Here is a 20,306-nt window from a genome sequence, read left to right on the forward strand (position 1 = left end):
ACTCACCCCTGGGTTAGTTGGAAAAACAAAACTTCTCCAGTTCCATTGAAATTTGTGAGAGTCTGGAAACTCTTCAGGGACATAAATAGGTGTGAAGAAGGAGGCAGATGGTTCCCATAACACAGAGAACTTGTTTACATGGTCTATATAGAAGCCTGGGAGTTGGGCTCAGAAACTTCATTGTTTAATACTGTGAACTGCTGCTTGAGAAATTCAGAGTTAGTTTTACTTCATCATTACCATGCTATGTCCCCGAACCGGTTTTCCAGACGTTGCCATAGGCAGTGCCATCTTGCTTTTGAGTTCTGCGCATGCACAGAACAATTTTAATTGCACTGCACATGAGCATGCAGCGCACATCAAGCATGTGAAGTGTGTGCGCACACACAGCACACACATGAGGAAACTAGCAGTAGTGCCTGCCGGAACCCACCCCTGGGTTAGTTGAAGAAACAAAACCTCTCCAGTTCTACTGAAATTTGTGAGAGTCTGGAAACTTTTCAAGGGGATAAATAGGTGTGAAGAAGTAGTCAAATGGTTCCCATAACACAGAGAACTTATTTACATGGTCTACATGGAAGCCTGGGGTTTGGGCTGGGAAACATCATTGTTTAATACTGTGAACTGCTGCCTGAGAAATTCAGAGTTAGTTTTACTTCACCATTACCATGCTCTGTATTCAATAAACAGTAAGCTTTTCAGAACAGAAATGATCCCGGACTTTTATTTGGATATTCAAGCTGGATGCTGACAAATATTTTTATACTGCAGTAAAGTATCTATGAGTTATCATATGTCCAATTGTAATTTTTATCTGCATTGCAGTTTAGAGACCAAAAACAACTTTATTAGTTTGAGAATATATCTAAAATACAATGTTTTTATTTAAATTATGACATTATTTTTAAATGTTGCCTTCATTCTTTTCTTTACACACAATAGCATTTCATTTAGATTCATTAACATCTGTGATTAGAAAAATAAAAGCATACTAACATTAAGTTATGGTTCAGATTCATGATTAAAATGCAAAACAATATTTACACATCAAGTTAAGACATTTATTCTTCAGTACCAATGGCTGCATTTGAATGACTAGCTTGAGTCAAAATATCCTAAATCAGATGAAGAATATCTACTTCGGATGCATTCATGTGCTTCCATTAAAGATTCAAGTTTTTTAGTGCATGTAAGATTTTATTCTATACAGTTGTTCTGTAAGAAATGGCTTCATTTTTGTGGCTTATTATCTAGCCCCTAAGCAAGCTGCAAAAGATGATGTCATGTTGCAGTGTCAACATGAAAATCACAGTAATTCTTATCAAGTATCAGATCCTGCAGATACACACCCACGCTGCTATAACTATGCTTTTCCTTTTTGCTGATGGCCTTTTCCTTTTCACTACAAACAAAGATGGGAAGAAAAAAGAACAGTAGGAAAAGAGAGGGGGAGGAATGAGGCAAGTGCATGTATCGCATTTCGATTTGTGCTCAGCAGGAAGAACTAATAGCAATAACCTATTGGAATGAGGCTCTAACTTGTCTGCTCTTCAGAGGCTGACAAGGGCGCCAGTTGTCAACCATGCTGCATTGAGGTTCATTTTCCTTATTGAAGCAAAGGCAGCGGACTTTGTTGATCTGGAGGAAAGAAAAGATATTAGTATTTGTCTACTTCAAGCAGAATTCTTAGGGTTGTGACGTAAGATTTATTAGGAAAACAATTTTTCCTAATTTGTATATATTGTCACAAATAAAAAAATAACAAATAGTCTTCCATCCTACCCTTCCTAGTTATTGGTTATGCCGTTGGTTATGCCCAACCTTGTTTTAGTGAAGGGGGGGGAAGTCATGATACGCAACATGACAACAACATGATGACGTGAGTTTGACTCCCCTGGAGTAGAGGTGTGGTGTCTTTGAACTGCAACTGAATGAAAACAGCTTCTACTTGCAAACAGAATGCTTCATTATATGAAAGCTTTTGCCTTTTAATAAAATTTCTAGTCAGAAAAGCCCCTCAGGTTTCCCCTCCACCAGAAAAGAGCATGTCTCTTTTCCAAAAATATCCAAAGGACTTGTAGAAACAGTAAGCAAGACCTGTTGCAGTTTCTGAGTCTACAAGGAAGAATCATGTAAACTGTTTTGCAGTAGTCTTCTCTTCATGATGAGGGGCATGTGTTACTGCCATAAGGGCGTTCTGCAGGAGTAAATTCAGCAGGTTTTGGAGAACCGGTAGCAGAAATTTTGAGTAATTCAGAGAACAGGCAAATACCACCTCTGGCTGGTCTCAGGGTTCGGGAGGGAATGATGAATATGCAGTATCCTTCCCCTGGAGTGGGGATTTTGCAGTATCCTTCCCCTGCCACGCCCACCAAACCATGCCCACAGAACCAGTAGTAAAAAAAATTGAATTTCAAAAATTGAATTTCTGTGCCGAATAAGGTCCACAACTGAGTAGTAAGCAAAGCTGAGCAAAGGCTCTGATCACAATCTTCAGCTGTTGCTCAAACAACATTCCCACCTGCCCTTTAGGAGAATTAAGTACAGGTAGTTCTTGGCTTATAATAGTTCATTTAGTGATTGTTTAAAGTTACAACAGCACTGAAAAAAGTGACTTAAGGCTTTTTTCACAGTTACAACCTTTGTAGTATCCTTATGATCAGGTGGCAACTGGTTCATACTTATGACTAAATTTCTGTGTTCCATAGTCATGTGAGCACCTTTTGCAACCTTTTGACAAGCAAAGTCGATGGGGAAGTCAGATTCACTTAACAACTGGGTTACTACCTTATCAGCTACAGTGGTTCTCTTAACAACTGTAGCAAGAAAGGTAATAGAATGGGGCAAAATTCACTTAACAAATGTCTCACTTAACAACAGAATTTTTTCTGTTTTGTGATCGTATGTTGATGACTACCTGTAAGCATGTATTAATTTTTTATATCTCCCATCCCACTGATACAGTTACTGAGTAGCTTCCAATATAATAAAAGGTTACAAAATAATACAAAGCAGTTAAAATAAAGACTCTTAATTTGGGACTAGTTGGGGTTGTCTTTGGGCGACTCGGTGGAGCTGAGTGATTACTGGGTGGATGTCGTTCCTGACTCCTACATGGAGTTCACAGCTGTTATTTTTTTCTTCGTGCCCTGAGAGAAATATCTACCATTACCTAGGATTGAATTCTAAATCTTCAAGTGGTCAACGCCTGGAATGCTCTACCCAACTCCGTTGTTACAGCCTAAAAGCCTCACAGCTTCAATCTCAAACTGACTACAGTGGATCTCACCTCATTCCTAAGAGATCCGTAAAAGGGGATGTGCCTAAGTATACCAGCGTGCCTACCGCCCCTGTCTTACTGTCCCCATTTATCTGTATTTACTTCCTTTGTTTATGTTTATGTTCATACCTATACTTGTTATCTTGTACATGTTTGACAAACAAACAAATAAATAAAAATAAATAAATAAACATTTCAGCAAATAAAAATGATTAATATCCATGCCATCATGCAAAATCACACTGAGCCATACCTGTAAGCACTTTTAACAAAAGTACACAAGATTGAAAGCCTACATAGCCATACACTGTGTGTTTGTTTGTGTGTGTGTGTGTCCATGTGTCCATATCCATGTGGGGTAGGAGCAAAAGCAGCTTCATGTTGCTAAGTCTAGCACTGTGAAATTTGATCAGAAAAACCATTTGCCCATGCCCTCTGCTTAGATATTAGAGGGGATATTAGTAAGTCCTAGTGGCAAAAGGTAGGCAGTATAATGTTTAAAGCAAATGAATTTACCTGTTCTTTGCTCACAGATACAGGCTCCTTCAGAACAATCCAGGTGACACATTCAAGCAAAGGTGGTGTGGTCAGTGATCCTGGGTAAGTCCAATAGTCAAGAGAGGCAGGTAGGAGAACGGTGGGATCAAAGCTGGTAAAGTTAGCTTCTTTCTCCTAGAAGAAAGAAGTTGATAAAGCAATCCAGTATAGTGTTTCCAAACCTTGGCAACACAGATGTATAGATTTCAATTTTATTCCCAGAATTTCCCAGTCAGAAATTCTGGGAGTTGAAAACCATGTTAAAATGTATGCTAAGATATTGTTTTGTAAATATGTTTAATGCAACTATAGCAGTGATGAGTTCTCTTAAGTATATCTCCTTTTGGAGGCTAGAGTTGAGTAGCAGAAGGTAGCAAGAAATGTGCCTCTGAATAGTCACACTATCAATCACAGCCGCCAAAGTTTAAAACAAGAATAACTTTACTTGCATTAACAAAAATAAAGTAGGATAAACATTCTCCAAAACAAGCAATAAGTAGTATTGAATTATATACACAGTCTATGATACAACACATTGGTTTACAGATGCTCAACTCACGATTCACCATATAGACAGGTAACTAACATACAGAGTAGTCACCATCCACTATACAGTATTCAACTCCAATAACAAGCACGGAGAACATACAGGAACAACCAGGAACAAACAATAGTAGTTCCTACTTCCTCTTATGGCTGATTAAAGCAACAGCATCCAATCACATCTCACTTGAGTATTTAAAGTGACAGATACATTATTTCAATCAATATATCAATCAATATCAATTGAATCAATCAATTCAATATATATTGCCAACCCAAGATTAAGATTACATCCCTAACAAGTTCCTACCGGTTCGGACCAGTTCAGCCGAACCAGTAGTGGTTTCGTGGCCTGGGTCACTGGAGCCGGCAGCGACACAGGCTTGTTCACCAAGTGAACAAAAGCTTTAAATATATGTAGGTAGAAATGAAAAGTAAACATGTCTGCTATGATTAAATATAGCATTTAAAACAAGATATAGTTAAGCAACCATTGCCATTTAAAATACAAATTAAAAGCAATTTTATTTCAACAACCCCCCCCCCTTACAGTAACATGTTTTCAAAGAATAATAAAATTAACAGGTCTGATATTACTGGCTACCAAGAAAAATAAGCACTTACTTTGTGTTTAATGGAATCTAGTGTATCCACAACCTTCTGTAGTCCAACACAGGGACTTCCAACCTGTGAAATAAAAGGATAAAGAGAAACTTGAGTTATGCCTTGTGCCCATGTGCATATGTTTATGTAATTTACCAAATGAAGAAGCCTTGTAAATTCAGCCCTCTGTCCTCCTTCCAAGATGTTAATATTAATTCCAATATAAAATCAATACTCAGCTCCTAAAACAATATTGACTCTGTTTACCATCTATTACCATTTTTCTGAAATACATTTGGAAAAGCAAATTTGCCAATTGCAATGGAATGTAACTCTACATACAGTAAGATGAAAATGTAGACATGAATATATACACAATGAAGTATAACAAAATACACAATGAAGTATAACAAAAATATGCATTACTACAAATCAAATATACATAATTTTTGTTGCTTATTATTTTATACAGAAGAGCCATTTAAACTCAACTCTTCTGATATATTTAAAAGGAAAAATTAAAAAATCTATTATATGCATCAAATTTATACGACTGTTATATTAGGTACATGTGCATATGAATTTTGTACTTGTACCTCATATTTGAACACAATATGTTGCAAGAATATGTTAAATACGGTTAAAACTGGGTCTTCATGATTTTTAAGTAAGAAGCTTTACTGGTAAGTATCTGTTTTTCTGCAATGTGTTCCCTCACGTGTATCATAAAGGGTTATTTTCTCTGCAAACCATGTAGCTTAATTGGAATCTTGTTGCATATAAATTAAGTCAATTTCTGATAATTCTGTAGCGGACCAGAAAATATGCCCACCTGACTTTTAGACCCTTAAGATTCATTTTTTTAAAAAAAAATAACTGACCTCTTCAGTTTTCAGTAGAAATTAATATAAAGAGAATAATGTTATCATTGAAACATCTGGAATGACTGTAGGCAGTTAATTCACTGCTGAGTAAAGCACAAAGTCACCTTGCTCGATAAATATTCTGAAAATCCAAAAATCACAGAAGGAAATATAGAGATACTAACCTTCAAAAAAACTCCCACAACTGCCAGGCCATCCGGATGCTTCACAGCTTCTTCAAAAGTTCCATATTTTGTATTCCAATGCACTAAGTGGAGCTGGAATCAAGAAAAATATGGAAGACAGAAAACATCCATTAACAGTCTTTCCTTTAACCAGGACTCAATAAATTATATATTAATCTTTACCCTGAAAGAGTCTCTTGATTTCAGAGACATTAAAAGAAAGAACTGGCTTGTTAGTTCCTTTTCCCAATGCAATAAAATATTCAAATACAACTATATTTCTCACACTGTCTTCTCATGCCATTCAGATCATTACTAATATGTGAGCAGACTGCCAATCCTTTTATTCAGACATTTCTGTGAAAGCAAGAGCTATATTATATATAAATTTGAGAAGGATCAGGTAGATTGAAAAAAAATTGCAACAGCTATGTAAAACAGTGCAAAATGCAGTAGCAAAAATGATTTCTGAAAGCTTTTACTGGTTTTCTACCATGTCCATTGGCTGCTAATTTACTTCTGGACTCAACTCAAACTGATAGTTACTGCATTCAGTGTCATACATTAACTTTTCCCACTTGTTGGCCTTCTAGCTGTTGCTCTGCACTGAGATCTCAATCTAACTAGGAGTATCAGAATACCAGAGAGGAGAAGGCTGACCTAAAGAGTCTAAGCCAGGTTACTTCCACTTCCTCTTAGAACTGGTAATGTATCCATTGCATTTATCATCAGATAGCCCTGTTTCATTTTTTGAGTAGTGACTGAGTAGGCCTGTAAAATAAGTACACCCTAGTCTGTAAGTATGAATATAGAACAACTATGTTAGCTAGATCAAATGTGGGCAACTTTATGAGGATCAGAAATAACAACTTGTTGTATCATCTCTAGATACATCTAAAATACATCTCTAGAGAGAGTTACCAGTGACATTGGTGAAATAGTGATGATATCATAAGAAAAGGCACAAATTATTTGGAGAGTTGATTTTGAAAATGGTTCAAAACTTCCCAAATGGTGCATAAGTGTACTACCAAAATTTGGCAGGAAAATGACTGAATTTTGACAGTGCACCTTTTTGTTAACTTGAAAAATAAATGTATTCTTAATAAACACATTAAAAATAATGTTGCATTACTATGATTGCTCATTTTGCCACCAAATTTTAGCAGCAAAAATTTGGGCACATATTCATGAAGGCCACAAACAGCTTAGAATTTCGAGTTACTTTCTGAAAAGCCTTTTTTAATTTCACTTTATCCTCCTAAAAATTCACAATTTATGGGTTATTTTATTTTGGATTCCTTCAAACAAAGTTGGACTTGATAATCTAAATGTTCCTTTCAATTGTACAATTCTAAGACTCCAAAAACTGATAATATTTTTAGCTTTCAATACTCATTTTATTTTATTGACAGAATTATTTATTCCATTACTAATTTTGTCTTAGGATAAAAAGTAATATGGCCCTTATAAGTATCATACAGAAATTTGGACTCAGTGCAGAAACTAAATCACTAGTTTTAAAATACTTCATCAAGAATATTTGACCCCTTCTTTTACCTTGGACACAATGCTTTTAATGATCAAATACAGATTCTGAATGAGATATAGTTTTGATAATGATGCAGAACTTGAATCAGCATAAATTAGAGCCCCTTTTTAAGAACCCTTAGTTGTAATGAGATTCAATTATTTTCATTTCAATGCCTCTCGTGTTGTTGCTATAAAAAGAAAAGGATGGGTGGTTTTTATCCTATCCTGGTAGGTCAGTATTAAAGTATACTTTTAAAAAACCTAGGTTAACATAGACTTCAGGCAAATAATATTAGTAGATATAGAATATGTAAAAAATGTTCATGTGGTCCATGTTACTGGTTGGGTTGCTAAATAAATATTGAGTAGAAAAGAATTCCAGCTGCCATCATATTAATTTGGCGCATCCCAACATTCATTTCTTATATATTTCAGTATTTTTTCAATAGTGAACACACACACAAATAAACACTTGGAAATTAATGAAGTCTTACCTCTGCATCATATTTCACCCCATCAACTGTGTGTTCAGAACCCTGCCCTTCACAGGATCCCCAATGAATATGGAACTGCTTCAATTTGTAAATTCCTTCAACTGGTCCACCTTTCAGCACTGAAATAAAAAAATAGCTGTTGTAAACTGGTTCCTGACTAAAAGGGAGCTGGTGCCTTGTAACAAAAAGTCTGAATTACTTTCTTACTTTGAATCAATTTTTTGGATATAGTTTCACTAATGTCTTTGGCAGGTTAAGCAATGTGATAAGAACAAAGAGTTGAGAATTATGAAGATACAATCATTTGCCCCAATGATGTTAAGATAGATCATTGATCAAATATGATCTTGCTGTGATAAATTGAATTTCTCCTGCATATCAGTTGAGGAAACATTTCAAAAGCTAATAAAAAATATCTTAAAGATCATAATCTGCACAGGCAAAACACGTTCTGTGAACCTGAACTTTAATTTGAGCTAATTTCATAGGAACATCTGCATGCTAAGAAAGCAATTACATTTTTGACCATTTGACAAGACTAATTCTCAGCTGGCCCTGCATAACTACAAGATTTAGAGCATTTCAGTGCTTTGAAAAACAATTTCCCCTCAAATGGCTACTACTAATAGAATTTGATTTGCTACCTGGTGTTCAATCATGGAGTAAGAAATGAAACAGGAATCTACAAAAATACAATCCAAAGTATTTCTGTAGAATACAGTTCACCTATAGTTTCTCAAAAACTAGGGCAGATGGCCTGAATATATATGTGGGTTATGACAAAAAAATTATTATATGGGAGTAGACATTTTCCCAAAATATTTCATGTTTAAAAATTCAGTATTATGGCTGACCTGAGTTGAACTAGTAAGGATTATAAAGGATTAGGCAGTTTTGTCATTCACTTACCCACAGGCCATTATTGAGTTCAATCAGGGTGAATTCTAATCATTATTTAACAGTCTACCAACAGGGCAAATTGTCGTTTTGGAAGATGATTTTTTTTTTAAATACTATCTCTCACAAGCACACTTTCTATATTTTTTTAATATTTGGTTCTGAATTAGCACAAACAGAAATTTACAGGCCGGATGGTTATCTTAATTTCCTAGTTTAGAACCTCTAGAACCAGTCAGGCAAAACTGTTCACATGTTTAAAAATGTACTTTTAGTCATTTCTTCTGATAAACAGCAACTGGTTATCTGAGAGAAGTCAGCAGGAGACTGATAGCAGCACAAGGTTTAACTTTAAGAGATAATTTGGGGGGAAACCCTTCCCTAAATGGTATTTATAGATATTACTTACTGGCTGTTTGTCAACAATTACCCTAAATGTACCTTGGAGAAGTTCTATTTAAAGACACAAAAATACCCATATCTCAAGTCCTCATATGACATAGGGGACCTAGGCTAATTTCATATAGAACTACCTCCTAGAATGGTATCACTTGCAGGTAGAAACAATTTACACAAATCTGTAAATAATTATTTGGCTGCTTGAGTATGAGTTAAAAAGTGAAACTGAACCAATGCTTTTTTATTCCCTGCATAAAAAAGGATATATCATATAAATAAACTATTATGGTATTCACGCAACATACTTAAACTGTTTTCTGAATAGTTAGCCACTCATTGGGTGTCTTTAGTTATTATTAGTTATCGCCTCTTTCAATGCAACCTGTCTCGCATATTGGTTACTACCGTTTGGAAGATAAAATGAGGGGATATCTCAGTGGTGGGATTCAGTCAGTTCGCACCACTTCAGGAGAACCGGTTGTTAACTTTCTGAGCAGTTAGGTGAACTGGTTGTTGGGAGAAATCATTAGGGCGGAGAACCAGTTGTTAAATTATTTGATTCCCACCGCTGGCATATCTCCATCAATGCTGCCTGATGAATGTAATAAAGTGATATAATTCCTATATAAGTAGATAAAACAGATCCCCGCTGGATCAGATGCCTGGTCCATTTAGTCCAGCAGTCGGTTCTCACAGGAACCAACTAACTTTAGTCAATCAGCAGAGGTCCTTCAGAGGCAGCCACATTGCCATTAGGGCCAGTAGCCATGGAGTTTCATGACTTTGATATAAATTCTTAGAAATTAGATGAAAATCATGGAGCTCAATGGCTTACTAAGAATTTGGAGAGAAGATTATCAAACAGACTTATGCTGTATAGTGTGGGAAGCTAGACTTCTCCTATTTGATATATTTAATCATTCTCCCAAGCCTAAATATTCTTTCTCATGAGTAAGTTCTATTTATTTCAGTGGAGGTAGTTTATAAAATATGGCAATATTTGGCAAACTAAAATATTGCATTATTTGATGTTTGAAAACAATTCCATGTGAAAAGGAAATTATTGCAACTACTATTACATTCAGGATAAAAATCAGACAATTCAAACAATGAATTAGTGTTATTTCACCCAATAAAAACTGTGATGAAGACATTGAAGAAAAATGTCTGAGGCAAGCATTGCCTTGTCCTTGGGTGGACAAGGATGGCTCTTCTCCTTCTGGACAATTATGTTTTAATAGCCATAAAACTACCTATGTTACTTATGGCATGAGAAGAACTTCCCAAATCATGCTGGAGAAGAGTCTTATAAAGGAGTAGGCTGTCCTTGGTTGATACTCACTGCTTATATCAGAAAGTTCTGCCTGGGTGAGGTTTAACTGTTATGTGTGGTTCTATAGGATATTTTGGGAGTAGTTTTATAAGGGAGTTGCATGAGTAATCCCTCCAAAACATCTGTTTTATCGAAGCTTACAACTGCCAAAGTAAAAGAGATATCTTTAGTAAGTATCTTTTTTTGCATCCTTGTATGTTTCAGCTATGCACTCTATTATTAATAAAAATATATTTTAAAACAAGCTTCAAAAAGTATTAATTATATAGAGAGTAATTTACCTAGAAAATTCAAGTTAAAATCTATTAGATAATTAAGTACTAATTAGACTAATTTCAATTTTATTTCCTTGAAAATAAAAGTAGAAGTAGGGGCTAACTATGTTGGCTGAGAATTCTGGAAATTTAAATCCAACATAAGCTGAATGGCACCAGGTTGGTTACTGTAAGTTGCTTGTGCAATGCAAGGGTTATTTGTCTTGGCACTTTGGTCAAAACCAAGAATCAGAAAAAAAAAATCAGATGTCACCTTGCAGCTTCAAGGCAGAGCCAGTCCAGCTCTGGCTTCTGCACATGCATAAAGTGGTATATTCATTAATGGGTCAGAGAAGCAACTAAAGGAAAGAGGTTTATATACTTTGATCCATTCCATACAATGTTGGATCACTATGAGGCTCGGTTACAGTGGATCTGAATCTGGATTTTGAGGCTATGCTCTACACATTTTCTAATCAAATCAGCCCATCAAAACTTTGCAGAGTCCTAATACAGCATAATGATTATTTAAAAAAATCATTGAATTGATCTATCGGTAATAAACAATTAGAGAAATTTATATATTATGCATTTTAATAAGATATTTATATGTTATTTTTAAAAATAAAGTCAGGACAGAAATAATAAAAAATACATATTAATATTATGTAGATAACATCCTTAAGCATTGTAATATAACATATTGCAAAGGACTCTTTAATTTCTGATGCCGTTTATTATCTAGGCTGGGAAAAGAGCAAGTACTAGCAATTTACCACAGTTAAAGAGACTACAGCAAAGATAGGGAGTGGGGAGAGAATTTGAAGAAGCCTTAAACATTATTACAAATGTTACCTCGCATACACATTTTGCAAAAACAGCAGACCAATCAAAATATTGGCAAAATTAACCCCAGGGAAACAGTGAATCTTATCAGCATTCTGTAAGGCAACTGTTTAAATAGTATCCTTCAGTAGTTTCTTGATTCCCACAACAGTTATAAACTTTGGTACTCAGGATAAAAAATGTAAACATTATCAACATATGTTGTAGTATAAATAATAGAATAGTCACAGAATGTTCTCTCGACTTTCAAAGTAATGCATTACAGTCTTAAATTTGTAATGCTGTTTCATCTTGGTGTTTCAAGAAGAAAATGGATTTTAAACTAGTCATTTTGAGAATGGAACAGGCTAATTCCAATATATGTGTGGTCTACATACAAGATATGGGAGATGGAGAAATATTGATATATGGTACTTATTTCCTTCTCCTTCCCATATTTGTACTTTTAGAAAAAAATCTGCAGAAAAGAGAAAGTGGGCCATGAGACAGTGACATAAGTGAAAGCTTGAAAAGATGTTTAGAACTATTTTTGTCACATTGTTACTTTCTCCAGCTAACTGACCTTAGTCAGTTTGAAGGATAACAACAGAGGGTATCTCTGTCCTCCTTAGAATACTGAATTTCTGAATTTTCAGCACTTTTCTCCCTATCACTGGCCCTATTGCCTGTCTGCAGCCAAAGAGAGGAGGACCTAAGGACATGAAAAATAACTAGGAGGGAAGGAACAGTTATAAAATTATGCCACATGCACGCTGGAGATTATCTGGCATATCTCCTAATGCAAAATATAGTGATTCTTGCAGAAATATGAGCCTCAACTCTGTTTTCGTAAGAATTAGCTACAAGTCCATATGGATAGTAGAGACTTTCTTTCCCTCAGAACTGTGAACAAAAATCTCAAATTCCTGCCCATTCCTCAAGAATCATAGCTTCTACCTACATTTCCACTGCAACCTTTTCTTTCCACTCTCTGTTTCTCTCTCCAAAACAACCAAAGTAAAAAGGTGTATCTTTCTCAATAATCACCAGTTTTACAACCAGAACAATATATGTAGATATATTATATATTTTATACTGTGACTACTCATGCATGCAAACCCACTAGAGGCTGAGATAATAAAAAGGTTGCCAAAAAAAAATCCATTACACGAAGAAACATAAAATGGGCCTCCTTGCTATTTATGTTTCGCATGTAGTTTTCTTGTCATATTTCAGACACTGAATTTCATTAAAGGGTCTGGATGCAAGATAGTTGAATTCTTCTGTCTGCAGTAACCACAGACCGAGAAGGTAATTGTGGGTGAGAACCTAAAACCTATTCCAGTCATAAAAGAGATCCTGCACTGAGGTATGTATTTAGGGGTATTTTTCTTTCTATTACAGGGAATGCTAAGAGTAAAATGGATTGTACACACTTTGGCTCCATTGCACAACCTATTTTCTTCCAGAGTAGTCCATTTAAATATTAAAAGAAGCAAGCTTTGGACTCTAGCCGCTACACGGCTATTTTCAATGCTGTTTGGAAAGCTTACATATCCAAGCTGTTCCAGGTTCTTTCAAGAAGTCCCCTCAACGAGGCTGCCAACATGGGCTGAAAATACAGAACATTTGCTTAAGCAAATCAAACCAGGGAGTGCTGAGACACAGAACAGCCCATTTGTTTCTAGCACCATCCTGTCTCACACTAGAAGGCTCATTCATGGATACTGAAAGGGGGAGAAGATTGCATTGGCAAATCAGAAGGATTAAAAAGCAAACATTCCAACTCCTGTTCCTAAGATCAGCTGTGCACTGCCAGCAATTGCAAAATCGTCATAAAGAACAGAGAACTTAAAAAATGCTAAAAAGTGGGAGTTAATTTAGAATTATTGTGAATAGAACATCCTCCAGCAAAGAATGACTAACTGAAACATATGGAAATGTGGGGGAAATGTCATGTTGTTTCTTCTTCTTTTTTTAAATCGAGGAATATTAAATGGAGAGAATTGGAACCTAATGGCAATTAGAATCACTTATCTTGGGATAATCATGACATATATGTTCCTGAATAATGGATGATCCTAGTTATAAAATGAGCTTCCGTTAAATGTTTAATTCAAAAAGACATACTTACAGAAAATTTTCTATATCAACATTCATAAAACTCCCCCAAAACAATACACAAGTCTGTTGAGTTTTACTTTTAGTTCCACTGATCTGGAAACTATCAAATGAATATTTTATTTTTCCATTTTATGTCCCTCCCCTTTTTTTAATCCAAGCCCTCAGCTATATTTATTATCTATCTTATATATATATATATATATATATATATATTCCACAGAAAAAATAGAGGAATGTTACAATATAAAACATCAAAGTTTCATAAATGGTTATTGTTCACACAGATATTATCACACAACTTCTACATTGCTTGGAAAACAATATATACCCATAGAACTCAGGTTGAATATAAGAAAGTCAACATGTATGATGAAATACAGGTAGTCCTCAACTTACAGCCAAAATTTATGTTGCTAAGTGAGACATTAGTTAAGCGAATTTTGCCCCATTTTACGATCTTTCTTGCAACAGTTGTTAAATGAATCATTGCAGTTGTTAAGTTAATACCTCCGTTTTTAACTGAATCTTGCTTCCCTATTGACTTTGCTTGTCAGAATGTCACATAAGATAATCACATGACCCCAGGACAGTGGTGGGTTGCCAATTTTTTTACTATTGGTTCAGGCACGCCCGTGACGCATGCACAGAAGCATCTGGGCAGATGGGTGGAGCCTCCTGCCGCAACTACTACCAATTCACTTGATTTGACCAAACCGGGAGCAACCCACCTCTGCCCCAGGACACTGCAACCGTCATAAATATGAACCAGTTGCCAAGCATCCAATTTTGATCATGTGACCATGGGAATGCTGCAATGGTTGTAAGTGTGAAAAATGTTTGTAAGTTCCTTTTTTCAGTGCCATTGTAACTCTGAACCGCCATTAAATTAATTGTTGTAAGTCAAGGATTATCTGCATAGGCAGATGTAATTTATTTAGTTATTTTACACCTCGCCTTTCTAAAAAATAAATAACCCAAGCTGGTGAACATATCTAATACCCCATCCTCCTCCTATTTTCCTCACAACAACCCTGTGAGAATTGGGCTAAGAGTGACTGCCCCAAAGTCAGCCAGCTGTTTTTCATATCTAAAGCAGGACAAGAATTGATGGCCGCCCTGTTTCTATCTTGGTACCTTAACCATTACACTAAATTGGTTTTGGATGATTTGGATGTGAAGCTGAAAAGATGCTTTGGAGTATGCTATAAATCTCCACAGCTGTTTAATACAATGCATCCTTTGCACGGCAATTGCATAATCCCAGGAAATCCCAGGCATGTTTGTGTCAAAGAGGCCGTAATAGCACATCCAAGCCCGCTCTAAAGCCTTTTCTTGTACATTGTCAGTGCCTCCTTAGCTCAAATGTATATTTTGGTGGGACCATACATTATCAATGTGAAGCTAAGAAAATGGACATCATCTTAAAGGAAGTACAATAGATACAAACTCAAAGTAAACTGATCCAAATTTGATTGCAGAAAATACGATTTCAGCAACAGACTGATCAATGCCTGGAATGTACTACCTGACTCTGTTGTTTCTTCCCCAAACCCCCAAAACTTTAACCTTAGACTGTCTATTGTTGACCTCACTCCATTCCTAAGAGGTCTGTAAGGGGCATGCATAAGCGTACCAGCATGCCTAATATCCCTGTCCTACTGTCCTCAATTATATGTACTCAATTTTACTGTCCATGTTTATTCTTATTCCTGTTATCTTGTACATGAATGACAAACTAAATAAAATAAATAAATACATACATACATACATACATACATAAATGCGACCATACTTATCCCAAAGATTTTTTTTTCATTTCAGACCCACTGCATGGCATATCCCTACTATGTAAAATATATCTCTTGTTGGCCTATAAAAATACAATATTTTGGATATGTTTGCAACACTGTACAATACAAATGTATCTGGGAAAGAAGTCTGCTATGGATTATCTTTGGAACCAATACAGTATTGCAATGTTACACTGGTATTTGATCGTCAGATGGCAAGGACAATAGATTACAGGCGGAGCTAATAACTCCCAATGCCCCTTTCATCACTATTCACAGTGGCTAATGGAAATTATATAGTCCAACATATCCAGAAAATGTTAAATGGGAAAGGCATACTTCTCTCTCTAAACTGCTTCTCTAGTGGTAACTTTTTGAACTTCTTAATATTCCTGTACTTGAATCATCACTGAAGTGATCACTGAATAGCCCCCATTGCTGTTCTATTAGCACAAGATTCATTGGTTTTAAAAGACCTATTGCCATTGAGGGGGGGATCATCTATAAAAAATGACTTTTATCCTTTTTTCATATTTCATAAAATAAAATACAGAAAACAGAAATATCCCTCTGCCATACATCAATTAAGTTCTCTCTAGTCAGACCTTCCCTCCCCCTTGGCTGCAGCTTCCATCTCTCCCACAAAGCTTTAAACGTAAGAAAAGTGATGAAATACTAACCACACTTGTCTCCAGAGTCATCAAAGACCACATTGAAGGAGTGCCCATTGTTGACTATCTTCCTTGCTGCAGATGCATCGTATGTAATGCTCAAGCTCTTCAGTGCAGGGTCGAACTTGGAAGATTTATGTTGGATATCAATGGGTGATTGTCGTTCTCCATTGGCAACAGGGAAGTTCTTATGCCAAACAGCAGGTCCTAAAACAGAGAGAGAAAAGTGCACGAATGAAGCCCCCACATCACGAAATAACAGCAGGAAAGGGAAACAAAGAAGGTCAGTGTTTTTCAACCTTTTTTGTGCAAAGGCACACTTTTTTCATGAAAAAAATCACGAGGCACACCACCATTAGAAAATGTTAAAAAAATTTAACTCTGTGCCTATATTGACTATATATAAAGTAATTTTCCCACGGCACACCTTACACTATGTCACGGCACACTAGTGTGCCGCAGCACAGTGGTTGAAAAACACTGAAGAAGGTGAAAGGCTTAATTCTTAAGACCGTTGAAAATTAGGATGACAGCAATAGCAATAGCACTTAGACTCATATACCACTTCACAGTGTTTTACAGCCCTTTCTAAGCGTTTTACAGAGTCAGCATATCGCCCCCAACAATCTGGGTCCTGAATAAAGATAAAAGATCAGAAAGAAAAAGATAAAAGACCAGGAAGATAAAGATAAAAGATCAGGAAGAAAAAGATAAAAGATTAAAGCACCTTTTGTTACTAATATTTTATTAAAAGGCATGAGCTGCAGTTCACTTCATCAATCTAGCTGTAAGGAAATGACCTTGGAGAAGTCAAAAAGCTGTTAAGAAAACAAAAGGTGCATAAGAATGCATTAAGTGCGGGGAGGTGGGAAAATATTAGAAAAGACTCATTCAGGCTCCCCTGAATTCTCTGAGCTATAACAGAGACATTTGGCGTGGGGGTGGGGGTGGGGAAACAAGTAAATTTTTACTATTACAGCCGATATCAGCAAAGTATAGTTCTAATCTTCTTCTGGAGCCAGTTACCTGAGTTGGTCTACCTTGCAGGGCTGATATTAGTCCTTCTATGCATCTGAGGAAGTGAGCTGAAGTTTGTGCCTTTTCATAAAATTTTGTTAGCTGCAAAAGGTGCTACAGACTCCTGATTTTTTGCTACTATTGACTAACTTGGCTCTTCTCCTAACATAAAGATACCTAAAAGGTTTTTTTTAACGTTTTTGAAGGAATGAAGTTATTTTGGCCAGATAGAATTTGAAGCTCAAATGATAGAAAGATCACATAGAGAAGCAGATGGAAAATGAGGAAAAACCTAGTGGGGGGGGGGAGAGATGTGGGGGGGGGGGTAATTTGAATCTATTCTTGCACAGATATAGCAAACAGGGGCACAGGGCCTGAGGGTTTCAGATTACTCCACTAAGGTATTGTTGGGAATTAAAAGCTAAGGATGCTTAGCAGTGACAAACTGGAAGCCCACCTATCTTATTTAAATTGGTGCATCAAGTTCAAGGAGATTCTAGGAATTTAACATATAGCAACCAAAGTTCACAAGTCACCCCTTCTTTGCAAAGCAAAACACTGGATGGCACATTTACATTTTCCCTTCCATGATTTTGCTGTACAAATAAAAATAACAGCTTTCCATTTCCCAGTGTATTATAGAGGAAAAAACAGTTGCTTACCCAATTCTAGGCAAGCAAACTTGTTTCTCAATTTAGCGGGAACAAAATTCCCATCTCAAACGATCACTGTGCTTGGAAATGGCAAAGCAAATCTTGGAATGTTAAGTCCATATTCTAATGGAATTCCTGAAGATACAACAAAATCCTCTCCTGGGCATTTCATTTACCTAATAGAAACTGGAAGAAGTGAGGTTCCTTTGCTTACAAGTGTCACTGCAATTGCAACACAGTGTATGTTCCTGAACTCTGCTTGGGAGGAGGATACAGGAGTAAAAGGCAGGTGGAAGTTCAGGTGAGAAGAATCTATAGCAGCCTTTCCCAACCCGTTGCCTTTCAGGTATCCCACAGCTCCCATCATCCCTAGTAGACACAGCCAGTGCTGTAGCTGGGTCCATCTGAAGGTCAAATGGCTGGAGAAGGTGGCCTACCAAGTTGCTCATCTATTGCACCTGATACCTTTGATGGGTTTGTAGGATTACTTTCTTCTACTCACAATTCTAGTTAGAAATCTTATTAAGTTCCTATAGTCAGTCTCAGTCCAGCTCAAAGGCTAAAAAGATCAAGCACATCCACCTATCCCATCTCCCACCCCTCGCTCCACAACCCCTCCCCCCCTTTTTTTTACTTTGCAGCAATTAATATGAGCAGAAGACAGTTTAACTGGCGCGGGGCAAAAGCTCCGTTTCGTCTCTTGAAGGTCAGGCTTCCTTTGAGCTCTGACCGGGAGCGCGCAGCCTATCCGGAACAAACGCCAGCTCAGGTACTGCAAGAGGCAGCGGGGTTAGCGCTCTCCTTTGGCTTAGTCCCAGAAACACCAGCTCGTCCCACAGCCCTCAGCGCCTCGGAGATCGAGGGGAGGGGTGTGCTCGGACAGCGACCCACTCATCTGAGCTCGTGCCGGACCGAGGATGATGACCCTCACCTTCCGCAGAGGGACTCACCGTTCTCTTTGCCGTAGCCCCAGGACATGGTGGTGATGGGTCAGCTATGTGCCGGGTACCGCTGTCGCCTTGCGCTCCGCCTGCTCTGGCTTACCCGAGGGTGACAGACCCGGGGTTCTCTCAGGGGCTTTTATAGGTCCCGATCAACTCCATGACCCTCGCGGACCTCGCCGACGGGAGGGGGGAGCGAAGGGGAGGAGAAGGGGGCGGCTCCCAGGCGAGCGCCACCGGCCGGGGCGGGGCGGCGGGGAGAGCCGGACGGGGCTGCGAGGCGGCGGCGGTACGTGTGAGGTTGCCTCTTCTTTGCTTCCCGTGGCTGGGCTCCTGTTGCGTCACTGTAGTGGGAACCGCTGCCGCTGCATCGCCTCACTTCAAGCCGGAGCCTGGCACAGCCAAGCGCTCCAGCCCGGCGCTGCCGACTCGGGAGGGGCGCCGCGTAAAGGAGCTTCTTGGCTCAGGGCCGCCGAGAAGATGGAGCAGTTTCAGTTCTCTCTGCCGGGCGGGCGGGCGGGCGCGTAGAGTGCGGGGAAGGGGGAGGTGGGGTTGGCGGCAGGGAAGCTGTTTCTTAAGTCCGGCTCTTCAGGGCCTCGGCGCCGGCTCTGGTCGCCAGCCCCACCGCGCAGTTCCCCATCCCACGCGCTGGAGTCTCCCTTCCTCCGGGAGGCGGGAAAGAAGAAGTAGAAAGGGGGGGAACCACTCGCGGGAGTGACCTTGAGACGACGACGTGCTTGCGGGCGGGCGAAGCGGAGCCGGCCCGGCGGGTTTGCGGGCAGTATCGTGATGCGGTGGCGGCTTTTGCGCTTCGGGTTGGGACGTGACGGGGAAGCGCGGGAGCTGTGGGGATTACGAGAGTGCCGGAGGCTTCCCGGGGATCAGGGACGATCATTTGTGGTCCAGAACTGGCGCCCTGGAGTTGCCTGGAAGGTCGCAATGAGAGAGCGGAGGTTGGTAATAAAAAAAAAAAATTCCCGCGGTCTTTGAATCACACGAGGAGGCTTGTAGTCGTGCAGTAGTAGTGAGTGGGGGTTCATGGAAACACTCATGCATCCCCGGGCGAATACCTGCATAGGAAACTGCGGTGCCTTCTGAAGCTAATTAATTCTTCACTCTCCGTGCAAACAGGAAATACAATTGTAACCGGTTTCCCGCTCATAAAAGCTTTTAACAGAATCATAGTAATGATGATTTCAAAATATGGGACTTTTTTGTGTGTGCATTTAAAGTAATGTAGTCTCTTCCTCTGTTTTGGAGGCTGGAATGAATCCCAGTTGCTGAAGAACATTGCAAGAGGATTTTACTATGCTCATGTCCTGCCTTTAGGCTAGTACTATTCTACAAACAAATGCCTTACTTAG

At 38.2% G+C, this 20,306-nt stretch overlaps 1 protein-coding gene across 1 annotated transcript; it reads right to left on the minus strand.

Moving 5' to 3' along the window:
• Positions 1–1,049: 1,049 nt before the first annotated feature.
• Positions 1,050–19,116, minus strand: LOC106540908 (carbonic anhydrase 2). The gene is made up of 7 exons (XM_014056209.2): positions 18,952–19,116; positions 16,341–16,538; positions 8,039–8,157; positions 6,012–6,104; positions 4,985–5,047; positions 3,797–3,952; positions 1,050–1,638 (listed from the first exon to the last, which is right to left on the minus strand). The coding sequence occupies exons 1-7, from the start codon at positions 18,977–18,979 to the stop codon at positions 1,519–1,521; spliced, it is 777 nt and encodes a 258-aa protein (XP_013911684.2). The 5' UTR covers positions 18,980–19,116; the 3' UTR covers positions 1,050–1,518.
• Between the last annotated feature and the right edge of the window lie 1,190 nt (positions 19,117–20,306).

Source organism: Thamnophis sirtalis, unplaced genomic scaffold, assembly GCF_051295495.1.
Source record: "Thamnophis sirtalis isolate CommonGarterSnake01/CBP01778 unplaced genomic scaffold, rThaSir2_p1.2 scaffold_2, whole genome shotgun sequence".
Taxonomy (NCBI): Eukaryota; Metazoa; Chordata; class Lepidosauria; order Squamata; family Natricidae; genus Thamnophis; species Thamnophis sirtalis.

What these genes read in the sequence shown, in the direction of transcription:
- LOC106540908 (XM_014056209.2), bottom strand. Translation starts at nt 18,979, where the DNA reads ATGTCCTGGGGCTACGGCAAAGAGAACG. An exon ending in TTGTGGGAGTTTTTTTGAAG is followed by an intron (nt 5,048 to 6,011) that starts GTTAGTATCTCT and finishes TTTATTTCACAG; the next exon opens with GTTGGAAGTCCCTGTGTTGG. An exon ending in TATCTGTGAGCAAAGAACAG is followed by an intron (nt 1,639 to 3,796) that starts GTAAATTCATTT and finishes TCTTTCCTCCAG; the next exon opens with ATCAACAAAGTCCGCTGCCT.